Source organism: Motacilla alba, chromosome 3, assembly GCF_015832195.1.
Source record: "Motacilla alba alba isolate MOTALB_02 chromosome 3, Motacilla_alba_V1.0_pri, whole genome shotgun sequence".
In the NCBI taxonomy this organism is placed as follows: Eukaryota; Metazoa; Chordata; class Aves; order Passeriformes; family Motacillidae; genus Motacilla; species Motacilla alba.
The window spans coordinates 85,872,665-85,894,061 of NC_052018.1; the positions used below are offsets into that span (position 1 = coordinate 85,872,665).

A 21,397-nucleotide genomic window follows, 5' to 3' on the forward strand; every position below is an offset into this window, starting at 1 on the left:
ATTGAAATGTAGAAAATTCCATTCAAACACAAGAAAAACTCTTTTGCAAGGGTGGTCAAAAAGTAGAACAGATTGTGCTCAGAGCTTGTGTAGTTTGTGCATCTCCATCCTTGGGGCTGTTCAGAACCCAGCTGGGCATGACCCTTAGCAATCTCCCCTGTTTGCCCTGCTCTGAGCTGAAGGATTAGACTAGGCAGTCTCCAGTGGTGCTGTCCAGCCCTAGCTATCCTGCGAATCTGTGACAGTATGCTGTCTGGAGGAGCAGGTACTTGGTGTGAGCAGAAATGGTAAGCATTTAAAACACTGCTTTGATAGTATCCATTCAGACTGCACCATACACATGCTGTAGCTCTCCAAGACATTTTATGTATTAAGAATTTTATTGTATACCTTCTGCAGTTTTTTTTCTTTGGTTGTTTTTTTACAATATGTCATGCACTGGAAGTCCTTATCCTTTATGAACAGAAATCAACACAGTTAAGCTCCTTATATTCTAGAAGTACATTAAAGCTTCCATTTGGCACCTGTAAGGAAAGTTGTCTTTCCCAGAAGTTGATCTGGAAGCTTACTCAGGTGTTCAGAAGAGGAGCCAGTCTCATGTATCAGCCTACTATAGCTATTTTGACTTTTCTAAATATGTGAAATTATGGCTCAAGAGGATTACCAATTATTTTTTTCTCACAGAATAAAATTGGAAGATTTAAATCCTAGCTAGTAATTATTTTAAGACAAAAGAAGTGGTTTTACATTTGTTCAGAAGTCTTGTGAGTAATGGCCGTATTGTATGAAGCCAACTGCCCTCCCAAGTAGAACTTATATTTTAAAAATTGTTAAAATGCGTAATAAACTTAAACTGTTGAGTCTTGTTGTGTTCTGCAACGTGTAGTAGATTCCACTTGAGTCTTGTTTGATGACTATGATCAAATCAAAATATGTTTCACTGGATGGCATGCTTTATAGAGTGGTATCATATTCTCTGGGACCGTCTTATCTTATACAGGGCTGTGTTTGTACATTCTGAGAGATGTAAGTCTTATTTCAAGTAGAGGCTGAAGCTGTTCCTGATTCATAGAGGAAAATAGACTGAAATGCTCAAATGCAAGTGCACAGACATAAAGACTATATTAATATATTAAATTACTATAGTCCAATTAAAGTACCTAAAATGTGATTATGGAATATGCATTAAATTTCAGTATTGAGAAATCTGGGGTTTTTTTCTCCAGTGTTCTTATAATTTTTATATTCTATACATGATTGAATGAAAAAACCTACAGAAACATGTTCTGTATTTTAACAAAGACAACTGAAAATGGTGTAAACAAGTGTATCTTTTTCAGAGGTGTCTAATAATAGCTGTGAATTCAAGTAATAGTAATCCTCCACATTTCAGTGTTACATGTTTGAAAATGCTGTGAATCATTAAGTCTCACAGCATGTGAAATAAATAGTGATGTGAGCAGATTCAAGAAAGCTTTAATAATTTTGTGTTTAGATCTGTAACGATGGCAGGGGAAGACAGCCATAGTGTGCAAACAGAGATGTGTAGATACTTTGTTGTAGGCTGTTGCTAGATATGTTATCTTTCAAGGGCAGAATATTTCTGCAAAGGAAAATTGCGAAATCTGCCAGAATAAAAAGATTGGCTGAACGTGTTCAGGATCTCCAGTGTATGGGCTTCAGATGTGGTACCAAATACAGGCTGAAGTGTGTAGTTCCTTTGTGGTTTGTCTTACATCCTCTTTGCAACAGATTAGGTCTTTGCATATCATCAATCATAACCGCTGCCACTGCACAGGCACCCTTGTAGCAATCCCAGTGTGTTGGAAACTGTTGGTGTGCAGCTTTAGGGAAGTGTAACTGCACAGTGCAATCCTGTTTTCCAAAAGACCAGAAAGTTCACAGCTTCTCAAAAAAGGAAAAAGTGTACTTGCAGGCAAGGCTAACTACCTATAGTGTGAAATAATTGTTTTGTAAACTTTGGTAGGAGCAAACATGCTGTGACTTCAGAGTGGCTTGTTTGCTGTGTAATGGGCTTTTTTTAAGATGTCATGTTCTCCTTACTTTTGCATGTACACAGAGCTGCTGGAATGTTACACTGAAGAGTTTCTCAGCTCCTGCCAGGGACCTTGGAGATATCCACAATTTTATACTGGAGAAAATACTATGCCAGTGTTCAAGATAAACTAGTTTGTCATACTAATTATCTTCCATTGCACTTCAAGTGATGCTTTCAGGGAGGCACTTTCATTTTATATTTTTCTGTAAGGGAAATAATTTTTTTGTTTGTTTTCATGGTGGTAATATTTAGAAAATTTGAGCCTTGTCTTCCTTGACTGTCAGTTGAAATGTGGGATGGCCGTATTGTTTTTATTAGTTCATCCAGTACTCAGTGTTGTTGCATGAAACTCCATACTTTTCTCTGTATTTGAGTTTTTCAGAATTCTTAATTGGAGTTTTAATTTCAGGAAGACTGTCTTTAATACCCTGTAAGAGATTGAATCTGTGTTTCTAGAACAAAACTTATTTTGTGTAGCATGCAGAGGTATCCTTTATTGTTAACTGGACCACAGTATCTGCTTAGAAAAGTTAGTATCCTTTTCAATGAAGTATTTGTGTTTTTTGAGGTGAAGTGTTCCGTAACTCTTGCAGATATTTCAATCTTAGTTGATAAAATATCAGTGCAGATATCAGCAGAAATTGTCAGAATAAGCAGAGTTATAAGCTGCAGTAGTCTTTATAATTAAAACATGCCATTTAGAATCAAATTACAATTTTTTTCCAGAAATCCTTGGAATATCTTGGGTTTGACTTTTCTTTTTCACTCAAGCTTTCATTGCTGCTTGCTAGGGAATCTGACCTTTTTTTTTTGCTTTTGCTCTTCACATTTTCTTTTTCAGGCATTGATGCCTCCTTCCCTCTCTGACCTTGAGTGCTGTCATCTGGAATTTCACAGTGATTAAACAATGTGTTGCCCTTGCAATGCTACTGTTCTCTGCGGCCTCTTGAACTCTAGTATTTTCATCTTCTGTCTGATTTTCACTGTTTTTATGTGAGTGGATTGTGGCTCTGGGTTCTACTGCCACCATTTTGGTTTCCTTGATCCTGAAGAACATTTCCTTTGTCTCTTTTGAAGCTTAGCTTTTCATTTTTTGCTTCTGATTTTTGTTTGTTAGATTATTACTCTTTTTGGTTATGGGCCTTAAAGGAGGAAATCAGTCTTGATGCCTAACCAGTCTAAGAATATTGCCCATAATACGTGGTACAAAATTTCATCTGTTTTTATTCCTGTGATGGAACTCTTTCAGTAATTTCATCCAGTCTTCTTGTGGATTTCTATTTTAAGGAAGTTATTAAGAACAAACAAAAAGATAAATGTAGAAAACAGCCCGACCTCCTTATTGCCCCTTTAAAGGCCACTTTGCCAAGTAATTTGCTAAACACTTGTTTATTGTGCCAATAAACAATTGTGAAAATGATTTTTGAAGTTACTGTAAGATTTAAGATTTTCATAAGTATGTTGCTGCAATGCATATGTTAGTGGTTTTTGCACCATTAGGTTATTTGACACAGGCTGTATTTAGGTTGAGGCTCTTATGGGAAGGACTTCCTGGTTGCTGTAATTCAGATTATATTTAGGTGTTATCCTTACCTGTATGATAAATGTGTTTTTTTAGGGTCACGCAACTTAACAAAGATTTTTCCAGGCAATATGTTTTCTCTAGTATGGCTGAGTCTTGCTTTACGTGGCAGGAGTAATAAATCTTTTTCTCTCAGTAACCTGTTTGTTATCTAATGAGTGTACCTAATGAGAATGTCAAGAGAGAGTCAAATCATATACTTATTTCTTCTTTGAATACAAACTTTGCAACAGTATTTCCCCCTTTAAAGTAACCACTTTCCTCTTACTTGGGTTCTTTGTTCACTTTTTCTTATGTTCTAGACTTCTCTTGAGCAAGTAAATTACAGAAGATTTTGCAGTTGTAAGTCCTAGTGTATTTCTTCATCAAGAGAAGCGACCTTAGAAGTATCTATGTTCAAGTGTGGACTTAGAGAGGCTTAAAAGATTTTATGTTAGCCTCCATGGTGGTATTGCCATAATGCCTTGCTACCTTGCTCTTTCCTCCTTTTTTCACCTGTTTGGGCTGCACATACTGGTGATGGTCTTAGGCCATCTGCTTGAATCTATTTATCCTTTGCCTTCACCTGTCCTTTTCTCACCTAGCCAGTGTTTCTGTTTTAATTTCTTCAGTGTTGCCTGGCTTTAATTTCTAGCAGTGTCTTATCCCATCTTGAATTATCTGTTATTCTCATCTTTGTCCACTTCAATTCTAGTACTAAGATTTCTGAGAAAGCAGTTGCCCAGCTACAGAACTGCAAGTTATTGAGATTGTCTTGATGCCTTCTTGCTCAGCTTGGGATCCAGTTTACTTTATAATACTTCATTTTTACAGTTTTTCCCACTTTACAAAATAACAGACTTTCTGTAGTCTTACAGCTCTTTTTTTTTTCCTCCTACAGCAACATTTGTCAGTTGAAGTTAAAGAAAAAAATGACCCAAACCTACACCCCTTTGTACAAGAATAAAAATAACATCCTGCAAATTCATCCTATATATTTCTTGCTTCTGTTGGAGAAGCAGAACTTGATTCACTAACCTAACTATAGGTGTCTTAACTCTGAGGTTCCCAAGAATACCTTTCTTGGCCTTTTCAGCTTCTGCCTCACAGGGCACTGATCTCTCTGGAAACCATGTACTATAGCTGCTGTAAATGTGTCCTGAGGCGTCTCAAATGAGACTAAACAACTTGTTTTAGTCAGCTGCACCAAGTTCATGGAGACTTGGTCTTCCACAGCCTTGCGTGCAGTGGAGTAGCTAGAATTTCTTCTGGAGTGTCACAGAGGTGCTGAGAAGTTGGGTTGTTTTTTTCTAATGCAATCAAATAATTTTTTTTTTCAAATTGTCCCTCTATTATGAGATGATTTTGAGTCTTTAAGTTGAGTTTTCTGCCTCTCCTTTTCTGATATCTCAATTTGCACATCACATCAGAAATTAAGCTCAAAAACACCCTTTATTTGAGAGCAGAATAGCCTGTCAGCAGCAGTACCACAGCAAAGTAGAATTACTCATGTATCTTTTTTCAGTAGTAGTAGTTTTGTATTTAACAAGTTTTATTGTAATTTCAGGTACTAATCTTTCTTGCCAACCAATTAGAAAAGGGTTCTATAGGTGTTATATTATTGCTTTTGACTTAAAGCCTGCTGAGCAAATTCTTTAGCATGGAATCCAGTGACAAGGATTCCAGGCAGGTCTGCATTTAGTTAATTTAAATCCTTTCATACTGCTGACTGCACTGACTTAGTATCTTGGTTGCAGGTTGTAGTGAGTAACTGATTACTTTTGTATTTGTAAAGGCAATTAAAACTGACTGGTTTAGGTAAGAATTTGTTTATAGAAGAGACTGATCAGTGGTTCTTGTCTACAGTTTGCATGGCTTCTAGAAGAGACAGGTTGAATTTTGTACTGATGAATAATATAATTCTACTGGTTTTTCCTTTTTAATACTCAACAAGAGCACATTCTGTATTTTCCCAGAACTGATTCTGCACATAGTTTGGTTTCTTGCTTCAGCAATTGCCTTATCTGTGAATGCATTTTGTGATCAAGTTGCATTTGCATTTCTTAAAAGCCAAATGGGTTGATCTCTTTCATAGCAAATTCCATTCAAATTGGTCTTATTCTAGGTTGCAGTGGCCACACATGTTTATTCTACATACTTAGTGTTGACTTTAAAATTCTTGGTGTCAGAAGAAACTGAAGCATACAGATATGTTTTCAGAAGTAGAGTTTGGGAAGTTAAACTGGTGGGCTACTTCCTAATTTTGCTGCTGTTGGTTAAACAAGGATGTTAATGCTATGGCACTCCTAGCATAACATTTTTCAGTACTAAAAATTCATAGTATTGTTTAAAAAAGAATAAAAATACCGCAAAAATGAAGTTACCAGGAGGGGAAGAACTGGATAGGCCAGTGGAAAGTTATTGTAGGGATTTTAGAAATTTCTCCTTTTCTTGCTGAGATACACCTGTCTTACTTGTAGTCAATTCTTATTTCTCTGTTAGATTTGCTTATGCATTTTGATAGATGTGAAAAGAGCAGACCATGTGATTTTTAAAGGAAATTATAGATTTAAGTATTAATATTTCTATCTTTTTGTCTGTGGGGAGCAAATTAACTTTTCTTTTGAAGTTCTGTGAAGTAAAACATTTCAACATTTAACGCAGCTTGCCTGAGGAGAAAGAAAGGAAGAGAAAGTAATATTTTTGGATAATTGGAAATGTAATTCCATCAAAGTAATTATTGGCTGGTATATCTACAACAATGAGGAGTGTGAAGGTTTTGCTTGCCTTGCTCTTACACTGGAATAGTCATGGTCAGTAGTACTGTAGAGCACCACACAGCTGGCCTTCCATCAAGGGAAAGAGGACAAACAGAGTGGAAAAAGGACAAACAGAGTTGAAATGTATGCAAAACTAGAAACTTGTGCTGGAGATGCAAGGAAAAGGGTATTTCCGTCATTTGGGTGAGAAGAGCAGAGAATGCAGGACTGTATTGATTTTTTCATTGTTTTTTTTCCTCCAAGGTTAGAATGGTAAATGTTCATAAACTCTAAGCACAGTAATTTTGCAAATGACTTTATTGGTTAAAAGTGTTACTTTTATTTACCTCAGTTATATTTGAAGAGGGTAAGCCACAGATAATATCATGTAAGCATTAAATATAGTACTTGTTATAAAAATGGCTATTTCTAGTAGGTCAAGACAAACTGTTAACTTGTGATTCAAAAGATTTAGCACCTTATATTTTGTAAGCTTACTGCAGAGGCTAGTGTTAATAATTATGTGAAGTAAAACCAGGTTTGCGCTGGCTGTTGTGATGGTTTAAATACCTTTTATTTGAGTGTAATGAAGCATGTTTTGTTTACGCGTCACAGCCCTGCCAAGCAAACTGATAACAGCAATTTTAGTTTCCCTAGGTTTTGATATTTAACAAGAACAAAACTCAGCTTTAGGATGTATCCTCTTAATCTGTAGTCTGAATTGTTACTGTGTGTTTTTGCTGCTGTAACTTAGGAAAATAGCTCATGCTCATAGCTGTGAATAGGGCAAACACCTTCATTGGTGCCTAAGCCTTTTAGGGTCAAAGGTGTTACCTTTTCTATTCTCATATGTAAATTAAGCAAGACATAAGTGACACTGTATGGAAGGGGAAAGCACAGAACAGAAAAATTTGAGACACTGGGGGTGATATGTATGGATGTCTGATATGGTTAAAAAAAGGTTCTTTTTTTCTTTTGTTTCAGGAACTAGTTGAACATCTTTGGATTCATGGCAGAAGTGAGACTTAATAGAATAAGATTTGACAGAGGGAATTTTTTTTATCATTTTTATATATGTTAAAATTTTGTTCTAAGGTCAAATCTTTAATAGTAAGATGCTGTCTTTAACTTCCAGAGTGAAAGTCACTGATGATAGAAAGTCACTGCTCTTTTCTAACTGTTAACATTGAAGTGGAGTCAACATTTTGTTCTGAACATCTGTGTCTCTATTAAATTGTCAGCCGGCCTGTATGAGGTTTGATTGTAGCAGGAAAAATTAAGGTTTACATTTGGCTAAAAATTTATGGTACTGTAGGAAGGAGGACATAAAGGGTACATTTCTGTTTAGCTAGAACATAAGAGCAATGGCATCATTTTTCATTTCCATAAGGTTGTAGAATATTTTGAGTATGGTCTCAACAGTAGTGTTTTGTGAATGTATAATTAACAGGCACTGAACTACTAGTTTTATTTATTCTGAAGGCTGGAGAACCTCTGTAGCTGTATAAAATGTGGCCTTTTGGAAATTGATTACACTATAGCAAAAATAATCTCGATATACACGCTGGCATTAATACTGATGTATTTGGTCTCAAAGTGACTTTTATTGAAAGGACTTGGGAATTTGGATTTGAGGCATGTTTATCCTGGACAAGTAGAAACAATTTTAGCAATTATAAATAATTATGAGTAACAGAAAATCAAATATCACAACTTTAATTTCTACTCTGGATTCTCTGTTCTACCTGAATAGTTCCTTGGTATCAGTAGGTCATGAACACTTTTAAAATGCAAATATCTGCATAGTTGGTCATTATCCTGTGGATAAGGACTCATAATGCTGCTGATATTTAGTGGAAGAAGGGGTCTGACAGAAGATCTAAAGAACAAATATGAGCACGTGAGATAGGTAATATATCAGTTTGTCCAGCTGCAACGTGATGTACCTGACCTCAGTGTGACCACGCATCGCAGCTGAGTGGTCAGAAGAGGGTACCATGTCCAGCTGTCCCTGATCCCCCAGCATGAATCATTGCCTGGCATATGCAGCTGACCTGAATCCCAGGTTGTTCAAGTTTACCACCTAGCATGTTAAACTCATAATGCCAGCTTTAATTTACTGTTATATTGAGTACTGCAAATAATGGTGCTCTGGGAGCTGCTGTGGGACCACTCTGTGAACGGAAAGAATTTGTGCCTACTTGAACCTCCAAGTTGTACCTACTGCCACTGAACCAGCTTTGCTGAGGTTCACCCCTTACTGTGCAGCTCGTAGAGGTGGGTATGGTTTATTGCCAATCTCACTACTCAAGCAGAGTCTTGAAGCTGCCTCGTGATGTAGGGTTCTGTAATAGTTTTTCACTTCTCAAGTATGGAGGTGTAACATAAAAATACGCTGTTATTTTGATCCTTCTTTTAGTCTAAGCAGCTTTTTTTAGTATGTGTGTAGTTGGAGTGCAGCTCTTAAGTGCGCTGAGCAGTAGGTATATCTTATCTACTCTGTTTCACCAGCTCTGTTAAAGGAGGAATGCAGAGAATGAAAAGCATGCAGCTGGCACCTGCAGTATGAAAAGTGTGTGCTAAATGAGTTACTTAGCATCACGCAGGAGCATGGCAGAAGCACAGTCCTTTCCTTTGGAGTAGCATTGGGCTGCCTAAGTCATGGCCAGGCTTTATCATTGTACTGTTTTCTGAGTTACTCATAACTCATATTCATGCCCCTTTCAAAACTCAGGAAAATAATGTATTAAGGTGAATCTCCTTCAGTACATAACCACAAGTTCACTGCTCTTTATGCAGAAATTGGTGAGATTGTTGAAAGGAGCCATGCATGACATTTTAATTGCAGTATATATCAAGAAAAGGATTATGTCATTGTGGTGTAGGAACTACCCAACCTAGTAAACATCAACTTTTTTGAATTCTTCAGTGCTGTATTAGGGTTTCGGCTAATCTAGTAATTTTTTTTTTCTTACTTAATATAGATGCATTTCCTGTTGCAATTTTATGCCTTCTCCTCCAGGACTGGTGCACGTTTCATTCTTTTAAATTAAATTTAAATTAAATGAAAGGATTTATTTTTACTTAGAGTGTGTTGGGAATTTTAACTGGCAGACCTCTGCTATTTTCTGCACCCCATACTTGCACGTGCTTCTGACAGCTGTGAAAGGAAGGTGGGAGTGCGGGCAGGAGAAACCCACACTGTGCTCTACTCGTCGCGTGATCAGAGTTTGTGATTTGGAGCTATACTGTAGAGAATACCTTGCTCATGAGCCTTCATCCCCTGCAATGAATCTTCATGGCATCCTTGCTTCCAGCTAAGGCCAAGTTTACAGAATATCCTCAATTAAAACTGTCATGTTAAATGCCTTGAGATGGTGACATCACTGAGCCAGCAATGTGGCTTTGCAAGATTTGTTCATCTAATGCTTTTCTCCAGTTCTGTATTCACAGTTTTTTAAGAAATAAAAAGTGGTGTAACTTTCTCTGAACAGAATTGTTTATAAAGAATTACCATGCTGGTTTTACTTTGCTGTGTGGATTTTAAACGAGTCATAACACGTAGTAGGCAGTCTTTTTTTTCTAATGTCTCCTACCTCATAAATCTGTTCTATGCAAAAGCTCAGTTATTCTTTCATATTGTCATAAAGAATGATGGGGAGGTAGACAAGTAAGGCTAGAAACACTTATTTTTATTTTTTAATTCTTTTTCTTGAACAGTGTGTGGGTTTTTTGGAAAGCTCAGATGCATGTGACCAGCTCTTGATCTATATGAACTCTGAAGTATGTGTACTAGTGAAATACTAGAACCCAAATTTCTTTTAATTGCATATCTTGTGACACTGGCAAGATGAGAGCTCAGTGCCAAGCTGTGATGAAGTCTTATATTTTCAGTTAATTTTCATCTCTCCATTTAAATGTGAATTACTGCATTTCTCTTGGCCAGAATTTGGGTAGTTGGAATGGTTCCTATTGAACTGTGTATTCTTCCTTCTAAGAGTTGGCAGTGGTGAGGAGAAGAAGGGGAGTAAGTGCTACTAATTTTTAAAAGCTCTGGTATTTTGAAAGTCGTGATCTTTAGTAGTTTACAATTGACTTTTAATAGACAAAACACAGCCATCTAAATATGGTACTTTTTATTAAAACAAGATCACTTTTCTAACTCGGTGTTTTGAGGCAACCCTCAATAGTGTTTGAATTGCCATTTGAGATACAAAGCTATAATGTATTTCATGTTTCATTGCTTGCAGAGGAGGAAGAAGCTGCGCCTCAGGAATTTGACTTCATCCCCCAAAACATCTGATGCTTATCTTGCATGTGAAATTTTGTAAAAATTATATGGATAAATACGTGAAATATATGTAATATAGCTGTCAAATTCTGTGTTTAAAAATGTGTGTTGTATGTGATTATTTTATTTTTTATTTATCAGCCCATATATAAAAGTGCAAACAATGTTTCCATTTATTGCTTTTCAGGGGATATAATTTTCAATGCTCACTATCCTGACTTGCCACCAGATTTTATCTTTGGAGAGGATGCTGAGTTTTTGCCAGATCCTTCTGCCTTGCATGTAAGTACTTTACTATTTGAGAACCTTATACCTTGCAGAGAGACTTTCCTTTTTTTAGAATAGCTTCAGGAACAGGAATTTTTTAACAATGCAAATTAAAAAGAAACACACCTTTTATCTCACTGGTATTTTGAGTATAAACACATTGCTTTCTAAAGTGATTTAAAGTTGAATTTAAAGTTGAATTTATTGCTTTCTAAAGGTGAATTTAAAGTTAAAATAGGGAGGAAGGAGTTAGGGGGTGCAATGTTTAAAACATTTGAATCAAGACAATATTACCCTTTAGCTTTAGTTACTTAGAATATCTGTAAAAATATGTCTGTTTAATATCTGACCATCTTAAATGATCTGTCTCAGAAAAAAAGCATTTTAAATGTCTTTAAAAGCATTTATCTGTAAAATAAAGTACTGTAATTTGGTGTCATGTTGTTGATTTTTGTTTTCTGTTGAGGAAGGATGTATCGAGTTAATATGTTATGGGAACCACTGCATTAAAGAAAGCTATCTGCTCATGTATGTTAGGGTTATCTAGATAAAGAAATTACTTTCTAAAAGGTGGGAGGAATGGAAATTAATGAGAAAATACTTTTATATAGCCTTATTACTATGGAAGGAGAAACACCACAACCTGGAACCAAGCATTTTGTTCACTAGTCACAGTTAGCCTCAAGTAATGAAGCCTTGTTTGAAGAAGCTGTAAGTGCTTAGGCTTTTACAATACTTCTCCCTCTCAAAACTTACTAATGAGACAGTGCAGAGCCCTCGCCTGCAGCTTCTCTTGTGCTTCATGAACACATCTCCAGAGGTCTCCAAAGGAAGTCAGTGGCTGTCTTGCTGTGGTACGGGTGTCATGATGGAGGTTGAGCATGTTCTTGATGTGTGACATGACAAGTGCTGGGTTTTGGTTTTACCTTTCACTTCATAGTAAGTTACATACAAAGATCAGAAGAATTGGTTTTAATAAGTATTTTTAACATACCTAGTAGAACTTTTAAAAGGTGAATGTCATATTTCTTTACTTCTCCTGGTCACTTTGCTGTTAAGCTCGCAAATTCTTTTGGGTAGGAGGCATGGTGCTGATGAACAGCAGTTTCATTACACTACTTTATAGAAAAGGTTTTTCTTTCTGTGGCAGTTCTAGAATTGTTTTCACACTCCTTTATTTACCAATTCTATTTTCCTCTTTTTCTCATTTGTTTCACAAGTTTCACAATATTACAACCTCCACAATCTTACAACCTCCTGAGAAGTGTTCACATTAGCAACTCCTTTTTATAGTTGATATTAAAAGAAGAGAAGCACCTTTTAATGTACTGGCAAACAGAAATTAATAACAAATTGCAAATGAGATGTAAAATAATTTTGGGGCATCTTGCAGAAATGCTGTTCAGATGGAGAAGCTTGCTGAGAGTGCTATGGTGCCATATTTCTCATGTGAAAAGAAGTCACTAACAGTTGTTATCTACAGGAAAACCTGCAAAGATAAAAACATCCTTATTTTTCTTTCTTTCTTGTATTGTTCATTAATGATGCTTTTTTTGGAAGTGTTGCTTTTCTTCTGTCTAAGCACAGAAAAAACTTGTCTTTTTTGTTGGAAAGCAACTTGGAGGAGCCATTTGCTTCTTGATACATAATGAGATATTAACCAGCCTATTAGAAAGTAGTTAGAACAAACCAAAGAAGAAATCTGCAAGCCAACAGTGTTCCTTTGGTCATTATGCCTTGCTGAAGCATTAAGTATCTAAATGTAACCTTCAGTTTGTCCTGATGGTATTGGAGGATGTTATTCCCACCTTGGCAGCTGTGGTCTACATAGTGTACCTTTAGTTTTGCATTCACTGTTTAAAGTTCCATATGGTTTGTAGATTTTTTCTTCCGAATGTTGCATCAACAATAACTTGCCTATTATGCTAAGTCTTTGAATAGCTCCCTTTTTTTCCAGAAATGTGAGAGCTGTTTAATGAAGATAATTTTAATTGAATTCTAAGATATTAGCAGATTTCTTAAATGTGTTAACATAGCTGTCTACTGACTAGAAGTCAAATACAGATTAGCACATTGACCATAATTCAGTGCTCTTAATCTTGAGCAGTCTTCAGATACTTCTGATGCAACAGTTCCTGGCAATCCAAACAGAATCTACCATGCACAAAAGCATGCAGATGTTATTCAATGAGGAGCACAGTCTCAAAGTAAGTAATATGTGCCATCGGATCTGTGGGAATTCTGTCATTGAGCCTGCATACACTGGTCTCATCTGTCTGAGTGTCTTGTTTTTTAAGAAGTCATCACATGTTGTTAGATGGCTTGAGTCAGGCATTATGCCTAGCATGAAAGGAGAACCAGGTACTCCAGATTCCTCAAGCTCGTGTGGCTCTAATGGAGGCTGTCAGTAGGCATCCCCAAAGACATTTGAATGGCTGTGTTGCAGATTGTTTCAGTTTCCATGGCCATGGGCAGAGCTTCCAGTTAGGTTTTCGTCTGAGCATGGTAATAGGTGTTCAGTTAAGCAGCTGTTAGCCAGAGAGCTAAAGCAAGATTCCAGAAATACTGCATTCTAAAAAGGGAATGCTGTAGAGGAATAGTTAATGTTTTGGGTTGTTTTTGATTTTTTTTTCACGGAGAATTCCTGAATGATTAGACCAGTATTTCAGCAGTAGAGCTGAGCACCCTTGTTTTATAAGCAGGGCTAATGCTTTCTTGAATGGATACTGCAATTGCAGAATCAAGTTGAAAATGCTCATTGAAATTTAGCTTTGCTTTTGTGTCTTGCGCAAACATTAAAGTCACTTGGATTTGAAACTCAGCTTGAGTCTCAAGTTCAGCACTACAAAGTATGTGCTTTGTTACTTGTCTTACCAGTAGTAGTCAGTCTGCTGGTCGCAGGGTCTGATTGTGTGCATGTTGATCTTGCCAATGATGTCAGTATTGCAGAGCGCTTCAAAAGTGGGGCAAGTGGTCCTTTTATTTTGTTGTACAATTTTAATTACAGTCGGGGGCTAAATTCTTTAGACTGGTGGTGCTGTTCATGCTCAAAGAATTATTGAAAAGAAACATTTTTCCATTTTATTGTCATTAAGAATGTTTTCCTATCAAATGCATTTGATACTTGCGTGTATAGTATGCATTAAAAAAAAATCAACTTCTCCGAATGTAAATAGAAAAGTTCTTTTCTGCTCTAGTGTTTATTCATTTTGGATGACAAGTATTAGAAATGTATTTTAAAAACAACCTATGATTCACTCCGTTCTGATTAAAAATTCAGTTGGCACACAACAAGATTAGTGATTGTGTACGGATGAGATTAATTTGGAGCTCATTACCATGACGCCAGTTTGAGTAACAAGAATTGTTTGTTATGTTAGCTTAGTTGATTGTTAATGTGAGCCAGTTAATAGCTGAAGTGCTTATTCAAAATGTTAACCCCATTTTTTCTATGATTTTGAATTCTCTTCTGTTTGGAGAAGAGGATACAATAGAAGTGTAGGCAAGGTAACTGTCAGTTCAAGGAAATGGGTATCTTAGTATTCTACTTCAGGTTTCCAGCTAGTCTTGCCAGAATTAATTCTGCTCACCTTTTGCTATCAAAAAGGCTTCAATAGCCTTAATGGGAACCGGAGGCAAGAGGACATGAGCATTTCCTGAAGCCTAATAGGTGCTAAATGTATCCTTTTGGGCTAGTATATAGCATATTCCTTGTGGGAATACTTAGTGCTGCATTTGCATGGGAGAAAGATACTGTCATCACAGACCTTCAGAGAATAGGCTGCTGCAGTTCTCATGCCTGTACCTAGCATTGGGAGGATTGTTTTCCCTTGAGTAGTTGTTGATACTGAGTACAGATTCCAGTCACTGTGGAGTTAATTCAGCTCATTGTGCTACTCAAATGTATTGGCTGTCACACTCTATATCTTGTGTAGACCAATGTTTGTTTTTAAGTTCTTGTATTTGTGCCTATTAGACTCATTTGGCTATATGAAGACTATCGTGAAGGTTGTATTTTTTCTGTGTCTCAGTTCAAAGTCTTAATCATTATTTCTGTTGGTCGCTGAGTTAGCTTTTAATAGGTAGTGAAGAGATCCTTTAAATATCCCCCTCTTCCATTAATTTTTATTTATTTACTCAGGTGCATGAGACACATGTTTAACAGTGTCAGTTGTCCCTCTGCTCACAGTAGCTCCAAAAAAGCTCAAACGCCCCTTATATTAACTAATGTTGTGTGAACTATTTTGTTCTAAAAAGTCTGTCAACTGTATTGTTAGCAAGGATTTAGCTGTTATGTGTTCTAGTGTGAGAGCTCCCCATAAGGGCAATGAGTTCACTGGTTTTGGAGTGTGATTTTAAAATATAAAGCCACAGCAGTGGGTTCTGCTTGTCTGAGAAATGCATGGGTGAGTTCAACCTGTTTAGCTCTTTTGTGTGCTCTCTTTCAAATGGCAGCAGCAGATTTCATTCTTGGACCCCCTAACCTGCTGCTCTTGTAATGAAAGCCTTAAATTACTTCAGCTTCAGTTGAGCTTGGGGAATTAACGGAATGCAGAATTGGATCCTTCAATCTATTAGAAGGTTTTTTTCTTCTTCTGAACTACTTTATATTCCCATTTGTTGTGTTCATTTTTCAGCCATGTCTTGACTTTATATGTCAATATATGTTTTGATTATTTATAATTCCATGTTATTTAACATTTAATTTTCTGAAACAAACATTAATTCTGAAATTTTTTTATTCATGTCCCTCTCTATTGATCCTACCTATTTGTATATATGGGGAATGCAGGTATGCGTGTACATGTGTATGTATATGTGTGTATGTGTGTATATATATATATATATATATATATATATATATATATATATATATATATATATGAATAAAGTCACTGCAGCCTTGCTGAAGTTTGTCTGGTATTGATAGACAATGGAAAAAAAATCACATTTTATACCATAAGAGAGGTAATTTGTTCAGGAACTTTCCCAAGGACTTTTTGACTGGTATTGTTGGCACTTACAGTATACATTTTTGTTCATGTTTTTGAACAATAGAGATACACCAGTACAGCATTCCTTTTAAAGCCAGATCTGAAATAATATAATTTTGAATGTATTTTGATCTGGTTTTGGTGTCTGAGCTCCACACAATTCCTCAGGGAATCACAAAATCATGGAATAGTTAGGGTTGGAAAGGCCCTCTGGAGATTATCTGTTTAGCCCCTCTGCCAAGTTGAATAAGTACTGGATTTAAAATGAGAAATCCCCAAAGGAGGATTCTGGCTGGGAATCCTCTCCTGGCGTAGCCTGGCCAGCTTGACTGCAGCATGTGTGAGGCCAGCATTCAGGAGGTCTTTCTGAGAAGTCATACAGTGCTGAGAGCAAGTGTTAGGATTATCTGTGCAGATGTGTGGTAAAGATGGTGGCTATACAGTCCAGCAGAAGGAGTTCAAGAGGATGACAGGAAAGGTTTTCCTCTTATCTTTTAGTCCATCAAAACCTTTCTACACTGGGAAATTACTCATTTTTCTCCTTGTTTTAGTCTTCTTAATTTCTCTGACAGCCTTTCGTTTTTGTCCTTTTTGTCTAGAGTTGTTAATATTTATAGGGCTGAGAGATGGTTAGCCACATTGTATTACTTTGTCATTTTCTATTCATGTGTAGTCATTGCATATATTTACCTCACTTTCTTTTTGCCAAACTTCAGCATTTCCTAGCACAGTTTATAAAACGTGGCTTTCTATCTCAGCGCATAAGCAGAAGAGAATATGCTGAGGTTAAAAGTTGTGCTTTACTTAATAGCAGCATTTTGGCTTGACTTTTCACCTAGTGAATCCAGAAATTTAAAAAAAAAAAAAGAAAAATCTATAGTTTGATAATATTCCTTTACTTTCAAGGGGGCAAATTATCTGTTAAGCTAGGTAGTTTTGCCTTTCTTGCTAAAATCTTGCTGGTATAGAAGGCAAAATTAACCGTTCATTTTGTAAAGGGCTCCAGGGAGAAACACTTACTTTTGTTTCTTGGCACAAGCCTCTCTGATAATGCAATTTGTCCCTAGAATATGAAAAATACAGAATGTTAGCTTTTAAAATATAGTATTTCAGTCCAGGAGAGACTAGTTTTTGGAGATCATTCGGAATGTGCATGGACATTTGACTGAAGGATGGCAAAGTGGGAGAAAACGTTTTTCTGCCATACTAAATAAAGTGCATGTAATGAAGGACTTAATCATTGTGCACTTGTAAAATAGAGAGAGAAAACATTTTATGGTTTTCCATTCATAGCATTGTTTTAGGAAAAGATTTTCGTTTGTCATATGGGTTTGACCATATTTTTCATGGTCATAGATTTAGATGGGCCAGAAGCTTGGACCAGAATAACGGGATGCTTAAATCTTAATGTAAAGTGTTGAAAAGGATGTTTAGGCTTGCATGTCTTTCCTTTGCAGGAAGTACAGAACTTGCTAGTGGTAAGGGTGGTATCATGAATTCCTGAAAATCATTCACCCTCGAGCCATAGCTCATACCAAATATATAAAATTGGATATCCCAAGCCAGACATATGAAAGCAGAACATCTTTTAGGTGGAAGTTTGGGAGTACAGTGATAATATGTTGGCATTTATAATTCTTTAATGTAAACCAGCAAAGTGGTAATGTATTTCTCACTATTTTTTTCTTCAGTTTATTAATGTATAATCATACTTTACTTGAGCAGTGTTTTGTTAAAAATGGTGACAAAAGTATTTTCAGAAAAACTAGTGGAAAATGGAAGGATTCTGGCCCTTATGTGTGGTGTTACTGTCACAATACACTCTGCTTCCTTACGAGAACCCTATATACAGTCAGAAATGGCATGTCTTGAAGGCAACAGCTTGTTAGCTTTGTAGAAATACGTTTACCAGGGGTTTGGGTGAGGGTGGGGGTTTTTTCAAGAGAAAAGACAGACTCTAGGATAGTCTTCCTGAATTGAGAATACATTTAAATTCTGTGTTGTATGCCCATTGAATTCACATTGATGTGCTATTATAATTCATTTTTTCTGTAGAGGAAGTTGGTCATTGCTTATGAATATTCAAGTAGAAAAACCTTTTAAACTAACTGATTACAGAAGGACAGTTAGAGATGGTCATTCTGTCTAATAATGTAGTTTTGTATTTGATATAATTCTGGCTTGTGAATTGTGTTATAATTTATAATTGCACTTTTCTCCAATGAAATTAGTTTGAGTTTGGTACCCTGAAGGTTCTTACTTTCAGAAGAGATTGTTGGGGCAAAGAAATAAATGTCTTTCCACTCAGGGTGATTTTCAAAAGATCTGTTCATTTCCCCAGATGGAGGAGGGCTGAAGATACATTTTCTTTCCTTTTTACCAGTTTAAGTTTCAGCCTATATTTGTTTCAAAACCTCTCCTTGTTTTACTCATTCTTTATATTCTTTTATGTCTGTGTTCCCTTGCTGTCTTCTATTTCAGTTCCTCAGGCATATCTGCTCTTTTGTAGAGATAAGTACAAAAATATAATTCAAATTTAGTCAGCGTCTTGAGTCTTTTGTTGCAGTATAAGTATTCATACAGTTTTACATGAACTCTGCCGTATACCCATCTTCCCAGAGACGCAGCTTTTACTTTTGTATAGAAACCCAATTAGTGTTTTCATGCTTTTTCTTGAGAATAGAGAACTAATTTGCAATAATGTTTCTGGTATGGTAGAGAAATAATTTTGATTTCTAGTATCTTATGATTTACACAATGGTATTTTGTAAATGTTTTCTTTAGGGACTGTATTTTCAAGGTCTTATAGTACACATGTGAAAATAAAGATGGCAATACTGCTCTCACAACAGTAAGATCCACCTTGTTATACATGGATTTTAATTTGTGGGATTTTGGAAGGGTATAAATGGTTAGAAGAAAACAGTTCTGCATGTGCAGATAAATGCTCAAGGGATGTTAGTGGATGCTATCCAAAACATTAGCTGTAAAGGTTCTGCCTTTTTGCTGTAGCTAAAATTACTTGTGTTGACAGGAAAGGAAAAAAACACAAGAGCTGATAAGAGTGAAAGACTTGCTATTTGAAAGGGACTCTTGAGGTGAAGCATTAACAGTGGTCTGTTCTCTGGTCCACTGAGGGTGTGAGGAGTTGAGGCCTGTTCACACTGCCATCGCAGCATGGTAAGTGAATCTTTAGGGAAAAGATGCATGTGTCTGTGTCTTGTGGGGGAATTTTTCTTGTCTTCGTGCTTTGCTCCTTTTACTTGCATATCTAGTTGAATATATACACCTCTGGTAGCCATTCCTAAGAGCAGTGTACTCACGTGGACAAACTAATGATTAGTGCATTGGATTCACTAACCCAGAATTTAATAGGTGCTGAGGAATTATGAAATTCCCTCTTGGATCGGGTAAAGGTATTATCTGCTTTGAGAGAAGTGTGCTGAGAGGTCTGTAAAGAAACAAAACTTGCTCTAATTCCTTAACAAAGTAGGACAAGAAAGCTTATGCATGTCAAGTCTTTAGGAGATTAATTAGATAGTAGGCAGCTGTAGCTTTTAAGGGTCTGATTATCTTCTAAGAGAGGTTTGTGGGAGAAACAGGCAGACTTTTTCAGGAAGAGTGCACAAACTAAAAATGTTCTCCTGGGCTCAGCTTCACAGATTATGGATTTCCTGAGTACTCTTAACTTAACAAGATCAGCTGTCTCTTCACTTCTCCTTCAGCAGGAAATAGAAAAAAAATTGTAGTAACCTTTGGAAGCTGAGTTTTCTCCTTTTTTGGGTGAATGGTGCTTGAGCGGCAGTTTTGCATTTATTCTAGGTGAATGCAGAAGAGTGTTCTCCATGTGTCAGATTTGCTGGGATCTGTTATAGAGCTGCTTTGGGTATTGCATCATTTATCAAGAAGCACACTGTGTAGCCAGCAGAAGAAAGAAGGGAAAATAATTTCGTGCACAATATAAGATGCTCTTCTGAAAGCAGAATTAATTTCTTATTATGTTGTTTTCCTGCTCTGTATTTTCTTGCTAATTCAAGGCTCTCAGGTATATGGGATTTCCACTAAGTGTTTACAAGCTATTCTAATTCCTGTATCCAGTTTTCACAGTCTCTTGCCAAAAAATAAAAATTAAAATAAATACTGACAATCCCAAACATTTGTGCAAACATTTTTATCTGGTATTCACAGCAGCAGAGCACACAAGGTCTGTAAATTCTTTGGTTGTATTTGCAATGACAGAATTGCTCCAGAGTTGAACTGTTTTTATGAAATGTTAAGTTTTGATGTTTGCTTGAGCCCAAAAATGATCATTTCAAGAAGATCACTCCAGAAAGTTGTTCCAGTGGTGCTTTGGGGGAGAGGGATATGAAGAACCTGCGAAAACAAGATGACAAGTAGATGGCATGTAGGTTTACAGTGATTGATTTGAAGCTGCAGCCTGTAGGATGTTTAAGTGCTGGCTGCTAAGATACTGAAGCCTTTGAAGTTGTTATAACACTCCAGCCCTGCAAATACTGTGAAAAATATCTGTTGATAGAAAGATGTGAGCATATGGTAGATAATTATCCTGTGCCTTTTTCTGTGAGCAATTTCCCTGTGGTGGCCTATGCAGAGTAGAGCAAAGCAGGGACTGAAACCAGATATGCCAGTTTCTAGGCTAATGCTGTAACCACTGGACCAGTATCTCCTCTGTATTTATGTGGAGGATAAGTGCTAATATCACACTGTGATCTTTCTCATTTTGGGTAAAAAGTTATATTGGTACTGATTTTAAGCCACTGTAGGATGCAAGTTGTGTGCATGTGGTGTGCAGAGATATAAACAAAATGCAAATCTGTACTTAACATTATTCTTTATGATAATTCAGGATGAAAGATGCTATAGAAATGCATTACCACTGTTACGGACTTGGGAGGTTTTGTTTACTGACATTTTCTCATGAAAGTTAATTTCTTGCTTAGAAATATAGAAGTACACTAACTTAAAATAAGATCTCGCTGTTATTTCCTGTAGTATAGCCAGGAAAAACAGTTGCAATCTGTCTTCTTTAAAATCACATTCCTGGAAGATATTCTGGCAACCTGGGTATTTAAACACATTTCAAAGAAAAACAACTTCAAATCAATTAGAAATTGTTACTGTATTTCATTTCTGCTGGTGTAGAATTACAGTTTGCTGCAGACATTGCTTGGAGTTATGAAATAAGCAATAACCTGTGAAGGAGCCCATGAATTAGCAGCTTTATGGAACATGAGGCCTGTTGTACTGTGACAAGAAATGGGGAATAGGTAATCGTGGACACTGAGTAGTTTGCATAGGTTCTTGATTAGCTTTCTTGGAAGGATAAAGGAGAGAATACAAAGCACAGAATGTTCCAGAACAAAATTTAAATGTGATTTCTTTGCCAGAAGTTGAATAGTATGGCATCTTTGGAAAGCTAAACTCTGCATGTCTTTGCTAATAGGG

At 36.4% G+C, this 21,397-nt stretch overlaps 1 protein-coding gene across 3 annotated transcripts in view; it reads left to right on the plus strand.

Moving 5' to 3' along the window:
- Positions 1 to 21,397, plus strand: part of BABAM2 (BRISC and BRCA1 A complex member 2) — a 161,758-nt gene that overhangs the window by 22,271 nt on the left and 118,090 nt on the right. For all 3 annotated transcript variants that reach the window (XM_038132577.1, XM_038132575.1, XM_038132576.1), the window contains one exon: positions 10,858 to 10,952. Coding sequence is in view for 2 of the 3 variants with exons in the window: in XM_038132575.1 (XP_037988503.1) it covers positions 10,858 to 10,952 (95 nt within the window). In the remaining variant the exon portion in view is untranslated. The remainder of the gene's footprint in view (positions 1 to 10,857; positions 10,953 to 21,397) is intronic.